At 37.0% G+C, this 9,266-nt stretch overlaps 1 protein-coding gene across 1 annotated transcript in view; it reads left to right on the top strand.

The window, feature by feature from the left end:
- Window positions 1-778: 778 nt before the first annotated feature.
- The window catches only part of LOC104506011 (lysine-specific demethylase 4C-like), a gene marked incomplete at both ends in the record, with an annotated part of 10,530 nt that continues 2,042 nt past the window's right edge, over window positions 779-9,266 (top strand). Inside the window, 2 exons of the mRNA XM_010146806.1 lie at window positions 779-954; window positions 2,109-2,223. Coding sequence (XP_010145108.1) covers window positions 779-954; window positions 2,109-2,223 — 291 coding nt within the window. The remainder of the gene's footprint in view (window positions 955-2,108; window positions 2,224-9,266) is intronic.

Genomic DNA, 9,266 nt, shown 5'->3' with positions numbered 1-9,266 from the left:
ATTATATTATATACTTATATATAAGTATAATAAGTATAACAAAGAATGTGTCATTGGGCAAGTAAAAGTTCAAACTCAAACCAAAAAATATTTGTTAAAGATGTCTGTTGCTGTGTTTTAAAACTCTTGCAATTTCAAATCTAGAGAGTTTTCTGTTTTCAGATAAAATAATATATTGCAAAGAATGTTCAAAATTATACAGCCTGTTAAAGAACACTGGTATGAGTGTTGAAACTCATGACTTTATTGCTAACACCTGAGAATCTGCTGACTCTAAAACAGATTCTCAAATCTAAAGCTTTCTAAAATAAGTGTATTTTTTCATTTTTCAGTAAGAAATAGTTATTCATATTGTTCACATCAAATAACATTTGGACAGGGGACTGTCAATCTTTTGTGTGAATCTTATGCTTAATATTAAAAAAAAATTATATCATGGAATATGATGTGTTCATGGATTATGGAATCTGAATCTTTCTGTTTACGAAATATTTGCCTGTTCTGTTATACATGTGTATGTTTTCACAGTTGCACATGATTGAATTCATGTGGATTAGTGAGCTGCTGCTTTTGAACTGAGGTGGTACTATACCCATTTTTAATTGGTTTCTGCATTATCTAGGAGTACTTACATGGGCAGTTAGTTCTAGTGAAACAGCTGGTAAGCAAGTGTTCATTTGATCGTGTTAGCATCTTTGACTGGTTCTTTTGATTTTTCCAGGTGTTTTGACTTAGTATTGCAACTGTTGATGTCCTGGTTTTTATTTCTGATTTAAAGGTTATCCCACCAAAGGAGTGGAAACCAAGAAAAGACTATAATGATATTGGAGATTTGGTGATTCCTTCTCCAATTCAGCAGACAATCACTGGCCAGTTGGGGGTCTTCACACAGTACAACATTAAGAAAAAGCCAATGACAGTAAAGGAGTTCAGGCAGCTGGCCACCAGTGCCAGGTATGTATATGGGGGGTCTTGTTTAGCAAGTCAAATATTTATTTGTTCCCATGTTGTAGTTTCTTGGAATGATGCTAGGCAGCTGGTGATTTTTTCACTTACTGAGTAATTTTTTCACTTACTTAGAGGTTTTCATGTCTCCTATGTTATGGAAGGGTACCACAATATGAATGTTGTTTGAGAATGTTTTAGTTAAGATGTACTTTACTAACTTGCATGTCTGTTCTGTGTATAGCATGATGGAAATGTACCTGGTCTACTTAGTTCTTGTATGCTTGGATTTTCTTTCCAGAAGTTCAAGTGTAGTAAGTTGGCAGTGGTAATGTGAAACTTTACTTCTCAGAGTTGCAGTAGTAGGGGGGGTAAGTTTTCTGTTCTGAACATAGGGAAGAACCTGTGGAAGAGCATAGGCCTGACAAAGAATCCTGAGGCAAAAGTCGCTGATGAATGTTTTCTATGGTAGTGTGTTTGGGCTGCATTCCCAAAGATTTTACATGAGGTTTGAGTAACCTTCCAAAAGTATGTACATATTTACACATATAAAAGTATTGTGGCCTGTGCTGCACTGAAGGAGTAAAAAGAAAAATTCCCTTAAGGATATATATATCTATCTATTTTTTTTTCTTACTGCATGGTAGAATTTTTGCTGTCAACTGTTCGAAACACTGTGAGTTTTCTCAAAAGATTTTCATGGGGAAGGAAGAAGGAATACTTGGCAATATTAGTACATTTGAGTTGTTGTGAGACACGCTTGTGCAGGACCTACCTCTGTCTTTGCAGAGCTGGTAGTAAGGAAGGAAAATAACAAATAATTGTCAATTAAGTGGCTTTTCTGTGTCTGTCTTTTATATGAAAGAGAAACAAAAGGAAGGGCCTCAGCCTGAGAACAGTCAGTAGATGCACTATTTAAATGCTGGAGATTGAGGAAAATGTTGTATGGGTAGGTGTATCATTTCAGTTACTGTAGCTGTCAGGTAGGAGGTTACATGCCATGATGAATCATGAAAACAAGAATTCAGGACAATTAATCATTCCTCTTTTTCAGTGAATTTGAAATAAAGTGATGTCTTAGAATTCAGCTTGCAGGCTCAGTCCATTTTGAAGGTGGTTATTGAACGACTGTGCTGAACCTCTACCTACCTCTTCCTCTGCAGATATGCCACCCCAGGACATGAAAGTTTTGAAGATCTGGAGCGTAAATACTGGAAGAACTTGAGTATTGCATCACCAATTTATGGAGCAGATGTCAGTGGGAGCATTTATGATGAAGTATGCATAGATTTTTATGAAATTTATCCCTTCCAGCCCTCTTTTAAGGGTACTATACTTAGAGGAAATATTCTTGCCTTGTGACTGAGAATCTGTCTTTCATTTGAAATCTTTGTGTTACTTTAAAGACTCCAAGCAAGGTTGAAATTAATTCCACATCCGCAAGAGTTAGACAGTTCTGTCCTTAGACAGTAGGAAATTTCTGCTCTTCCTGATCATGACTCTTCCCTTTCTTCACTTTGAGCTCTCTAGAATTTTTGAACTATTAATTTGTTTCTTAGTATTTCAATATATGTGTTATCTGTGTACCTCTGTGGAAATTTGGTGATATTTTAAATAACTTTAAAATTAAAAGACGAAATACTTTACTTCTCTGTTTCACTGAGGATGATTGAGAGTTGTACTTTATACATGCTTGGAATGCCTGCAGTTTCCTGGAAATGTGCTTGCAATTACTGTATACATCTGAATTAAAACAGACAAATGGGAACTTCCTAAGGAAATGAATTTTGCTGGTTACTTGCCAAGATTTCCGCAGATAAAAAGAGACTCTTAACACAGATCTAATTTTCTAAAGAATTACAGAATAAGCATGGATATTAATTAGGCTATGTATGTAGCTATAGGAACTGGATTTTGAAAGGATTATTTAAGTAATGAGTGTAACAGAAGAAATGTTAGCAATTCAAAAAAGATTTGAAGATTTAAAAAATACAAGGCAAACTTTTCTCCAAAAGAACATACCATGTATGGCATTCTTGAGTTGTTTGATGTTCTATGTTACTGGCTTCTCTAGAAATTCAAAACAATAGTAGCATTTCCCTGTGGCAGATGGTCTGAGGCTCTGCTAACATTTCATATTTCTTTACAGAAGACAAATTACTTGAAGACTGTCTCCAGAGATAAATATCGTCAGCCAAGATGGCTTAGGGTGATTCAATTTTTGCACTAGGTTATGTGATCTTTGAAAGATGAGTATAAACACCCAATGGCTTATTGTTGAGAGAAAGCAGGAAGTCCAAATTCTTTTGTGTGTCCAAATAGCTGTATAAAAAGGCGTTAGAAAATAGTTGAAGATTCTGATTTGCGTTGTTTTGGTGAAGAGACTGTTGCTTTGTGGAGACCAAAAGGGGGCATATGAAGGCAGTGTTTCTTTCAAGAAACAGAAGCTTGTCCTTTTTCTTTCTTGTCTCTGTTTTTTTTTCTTCAGTGTTGGCAGTTAATGGCTTCTGGTGTAGCTTTTTACAACTGTACACTTCGTTTTGATTGTGTTTCATTGTCCTTTAGTATCTTAAGGTTACTGTTGCATAAGCAACATTTCTAAAGAAAAGAGAATGCAGTAATACCCAATTTTGAAGTGCTGACTGGGCAAAGTGAAGGTTAGAGATTTCTTTCTTATGGAATTGGACTCTCATTAGGTTGTGAGACTAAGGAAAGGAGATCAAAAAAGGAAGGGGTGAAATGAGAAGAGCAGCATTCAGCAATCCTAACTGAGGTGTTAGGTGCATAGGAAGAGGAGGCAAAGAAAGCACTGAAAGTTTCCTGCAGTGGGGAATAAAGGAGTGGGGAACAAAACAAGTAGAATAAAAAAAACCCTTAATGGCTGTGGCTAAATGGGTATTATTTAAAAATAAAGACATAATAAAGGAGAAATGTTAGTGAAAGGAATAGACGCTGAGGAAATACAAACTGCTTAGTCTGTTCACAGTGTGACAGCCACATCAGCGTACAGCCCAGTGGGATTTAGAGGAAAAGGAAAAATGCTTGGTACCAAACTCAGCGAGAATGTTATAGATGCCACTAGTCAAAATGTTTTCTCTTACAATAATTTGGCTGAAGTTAATTTTTGGCCAGCAGATGGTGGACTTGCACAACTAATGTTTTTTGTGTGTGACGAAAGGTAGTACTAAGAAAGGGTCTTTTTGATTCTGATTGGAATTAGAGCTTGTTCTTATGTCTTCATTCAGTTTGATTGAGGATTGTCATTATTTGGGGAAAGGAGATGAATAGAAGTAGCTGATGTTTTTGGCAACATACAGCAGAAGGGGGATGGCAGGATTAATTCGTCATAACATCCTGTTTGCAATAAACAATACCAAATGCTTACTTGTTACAAAATGCATTTTATAGAAAACAGTGTGTTATAGCTGTTGCATTTAATACAGAAGGTAAATATCTGGTAGAATTCTCAGTAGAAAAACACTGGGAATTCACTTGAAGTGTGAGGTATATGTATACTTGGACCATCAAAATTAGTGAGAAATGCTGCTGTGCTGCAAATCCTTATTTTTCTGTTTAAAAGCTTACCAATTACATTTTCTTTTTCACATGGTGATGTTCATTTAGAAGCCTTAATTTTTACTATTTAGATTATTTAAGAAGTAATATAATTATTTGTGGAATCCAGCACCTTGCTGCCATTGTGCCAGAGAGACTGTAGATCTTTTAATATTGTTTGCTTTTCTTAGGTCAGAGGATGACAGATTCTGAGGGGTTTTGAAGATGGGCTGAAGTTTTATAAAGCTTTTGTTATCTATAATAGCAATAAAACCCCCCCAATCATCAAAACAAAACCAAAAAAAACCTAAAATACAAAAATTACTTTTATTAACTTATCTGGCAGTTGTACCTCTGAGTAAAGTAGAGGTCAATTCATCTACTTATTTTCATACATTGTTCTGGTGAAGTGCTATTAGACACTTCATGCCACTCCTAACTGTTGTGTAAATCAATCCACCAATCACTGAGGCCACAAATTGAATTGTTTCCTTGTTGTATGAGGTACAAGGAAGTGAAATTAAGTTTTTCCTCTATCCTGGTTTTTTTTTTTTTTAATATTGTATTTGTATTATATTGTATATTTATTGAATTGTATTTGTATGGACAGAAGGGGAAGATGTAGGAAACCCCTACATAGACTGATATACCAATTAGGGAGAAAAAAAATCTTCCTGATTACAAAAGTTCCAAAGAAAAACTACTGATTTGGTGTCTATAATGGGTCATAAAGCAATCTGACTTCAATGGAATCTGCTATTCAGTAGAGAAAGTCCGAGGTTGGAAGAAGCATACATAAATAGTGTCTTTCCTATTTCTCATCACTCTTCTTCAGCTCTTGTCTTGAAGATATCACTTCCCTTTTCCTTCTCTTAGTTTTCTTCTTCCTGATAAGACAATTCCTAATGCCCACCTTCTCCCATGTCTAAGCTGTGGGGAGTGTATTAGATTAGTAATACAGGAGTGATTGATTTAATGGAGTTTGTTGGCTAACATTTAGTTATTTTTGCTAAATTGTAGGTACGTCTGTAATGTTCTAATGTAATACTAGTTCTAGGATCAGATGTACCCAAGTTTTCTGCTGTATCCCTTGACAGAGCAACTAACTTGATTTTGAAGTAGCACCTTGACATTATATGGAGAGTTAGGATTTGCCCATCAAATGAGATAGAGATGGCATCTGAGTTCTAGCTTAACCTAAGTGTGTGTGAGAGCAGCAGGCATAAGTAATCCAAGAGTCTCTGGAGAGCCTGACAGCTTCCTGACCAAAGTTATCTAATGGACCTTGTACTCACAAACAAGGAAGGACTCATTGCAGATGTGAAGGTTGAAGGCAGCCCTTGCTATAGCGACTATGAGATGGTGTGGTTCAGGATCTCAGGTGTCAAGGCAGAAAGCAGGACCACAACCCTGGCATGCAGGGGAGCACCCTTGGGCCTCTTCAGTGATCTGCTTGGAAGAGTCCTGTGGGATAAGGCCCTGGAGGTAAGATAGGCCCAAAAAAAATGGTTGTTATTCCTCTAAGCTTAAAAGTGGTCCATCCTAATAAGCAGGATGTCAAGCAAAAATCCCAGCTTCTGAAAAAACTCAAGCATAAACAGGAGGTAGAAGCAGTGGCGTGTAGCCTAGGAGGGATATAGAGACACTGTCTAAGTATGCAGAAATGTAGTTGGGAATATCAAAAGTCTACCTGGAATGGAATCTGGGAGGTATTAAAGGCAACAAGAACTTCTGTAAGTGTACCCCAGGGGTCAGTACTGGGTCCAGTTGTGTTTAACATCTTCACTAATGATTTGGATGATGGGACAGTTGGCAGACCATACAAAACTGGGGGGATTGGCTGATAGGCCAGGCTGGTTTGAAGGACTGAGGCCAGCTGTATGAGGTTCAACAAGGCCAAGTCTGGGTCCTGCATTTGGGTCATAACAGCCCCATGCAATGCTACAGGCTCGGGGACGAGTGGCTGGAAAGCTGCCTGGCGGAAAAGGACGGTGTTGGTCGGCAGCCGGTAGAATATGAGCCAGCGGTGTGCCCAGGTCGCCAAGAAGGCCAATGGCATCCTGGTCTGTATCAGGAACAGGTGGCTAGCCAGACTAGGGAAGGGATTGTCCCCCTATACTCAGCACTGGTGAAGCTGCACCTCGAATCCTGTGTTCAGTTCTGGGCCCCTCACTACAAGACATTGAGGTGCTGGAGTGTGTCCAGAGAAGGACAGCGAAATTGGTGAAGGGTCTGGAGCACAGTTCCTGTGAGGAGCGGCTGAGGGAGCTGGGCTTGTTTAGCCTGGAGAAGAGGAGGCTGAGGGGAGACCTTATCGATCTCTACAGCTACCTGAAAGGAGGTTGCAGAGAGGTGGGTGTCAATCTCTTCTCCCAAGCAACAAATGATTAGGACAAGAGGAAATGGCCTCGAGTTGCACCATGGGGGGTTTAGATTGGATATTAGAAAATATTTCTTCACTGAAAGGGTTGTCAAGGACTAGAACTGGCTGCCCAGGGAATTGGTCGAGTTACCATCCCTGGAGTTCAAAAAGACATGTAGGTGTGGCACTTAAAGACATGGATAGTGGTGGGCTTGGCAGTGCGAGGGTAATGGCAGGAACTGATGATCTTAAAGGTCTTTTCCAACCTAAATGATTCTATGATTCTGTGATTATATATGAGATGCCCTTTTTCTATGATGTCATAGCTGAGATCAGTGTGAGCACTCTTCACTTACATGTAATGGTTCTAGTGTGCGTTTCCAAAGAGTATCTACTTGCTTCTGTTTTTTTTTCCACTACCCCTCAAAAGGGTGCTGCAAAGCAATGGTTATATTCAAAAAGATACTGAGATTAAAAACCAGGTCAAATGAGGGAGATTGATTGTATTTCCTAATCTGTGTGTTTATGGTGAGATTCTGTTCATAGCATTTTTCTGTCTGTACTCTATGCACTTTGAAGAAGTAATAAAAGCTTAGCTTTTTACAAATAAACTCCTTTTCACTCTGTCTCTCAATTAGATTTTTTTACTCTTTATTTTTGAGCTGTTGCGGTCAGTCATAGGGGCTTTATAATGCTACTTGCAGAACAGATGTCTTGTTTGTCAGGTTAGTATTAAAATGAATCCATGGGATAATCACAGGAAAAATTAAACAATGAAAAAAGATTTTGTGTATTAATGTGTACACACAGAAATCATGTTCATAAAAATAGAGTATATCAGTATCTTGGCTGTTTGGCTTAAGTGCAAAGGATACTATCATGTCAGTGTTGTAAATGCTTTAAAAAAAGGAAGTGAATAAAAAATAATTTCGTTTGGAGCTTACAACCTTGAGCTTCACTTTTTACTTATATACTGAAAGCTACATTTTTCTTTGTGTCTGTTTCTGAGAAAAGAATGGGTCAGCTCCTTCTAAACTGCGCAAGTGTTCAGGTATTTGAGTGCACCTTGTGATGTGTCCCACTTCATCTGCTCATCGCAGTATAAGCTTGCTCAAAGACTCTTGAGAGTCATGAAAATGATAGTAAATTATGCTAGCTTTGAATCATTTACAAAACTAGTGAAGGTTGGAACAGTGTTCTTTTTATGTAAGTTACTATGTACCTTAAAGTATTTCTCTGAAGAAATACAAGGTAGGTCTAATGTGTGTAGCAACAACCATAGATGGAAAGATATTTGAAGGCTGTGTTTCTTTTTTATAGTATAAGACACTATGATATTTTTCAGCTTTTTTCCTGATATTGGATTGTGTGGTACAGTTGAAAAGATGACAAGTATTCTTCAGAGAATTTGCCATTCAAAATGTGGAAAAATTAGAAATACTATCTTTACACACTCCCTTGAAATTATTACAATATTATGATATTATTGTGATATTCTGAGCAGAATAAATATCTGATATTTTCCTAAAATTGAACAGATTTTACTGTCTTAATGGTTTTTTGTATTTGTAAGAAACTACCAGCTACACTTCATGGTCAGGTAATGTGTACTGGTGTTCTAATCATAGTTATTAAATATGGTGTAACCTGCTAGTTTATACTTTAAGTTTGAGAAGAATTGTTATGTATTGACCTGTTAAACTGCTCTTTTGTAGCTCCTGTGATCTTTTTAGTGTGCATTGCTATTGTGAAGTTTAAAAATGGTTATGTAAGTATTAGACAAGTTAGAATCAATATTTTACTTAAAAATTCATGTAAGCATTTTACTTAATGCTTTAGAATATTAAATGAGATATATCTGTGAGGGAAAATAATAGCTTTAATAATAATTCGCAATAATTGCAAGTATAAAACTGATTTTTTTTTAGTTCAAGGAATTTAGGAGAAATTAGTGTATGAGTGTGATTTTAGCATTTCAGATGGTTTTCAGTGAGAGTAGAGATTGTGGATTGTGTTTGTGGTATGTTCGGTATTTGGAAGCAAGTTTTTTCTGTTGGGATTGTTCTCTATTGAAGGATATGTTTTTTTTTTTTTAGGGACAAAACACTAGCAATTTACTTTATGACTAGTTGTGACTTAACAGAGGGTGAAAAGATGAGATTGAATAAAAGAAAAAAATTATTCTATTAACTATCACTTAATTCTTAGTAAGAGAAGAGTAAGATTTCAGGATGTTAGGGTTGCTAAAGGTTTACATGGATTAAAGAGGTAGCTGGACAAATAAATGGGTAGAAAGCCCATGGGGTAGTGTTCTGTAGGAGGATAACACATCTGTCTGGAGGAACCTTCAATGTGGAAATTGCTGCAGCCTGGGAGAGTATTTTGGGAAGTACTGCTTTGCTTA

The sequence above is a fragment of the Eurypyga helias genome, unplaced genomic scaffold (genome assembly GCF_000690775.1).
Source record: "Eurypyga helias isolate BGI_N326 unplaced genomic scaffold, ASM69077v1 scaffold20112, whole genome shotgun sequence".
Classification (NCBI taxonomy): Eukaryota; Metazoa; Chordata; class Aves; order Eurypygiformes; family Eurypygidae; genus Eurypyga; species Eurypyga helias.
This window is presented reverse-complemented; position numbering and strand designations above follow the sequence as displayed.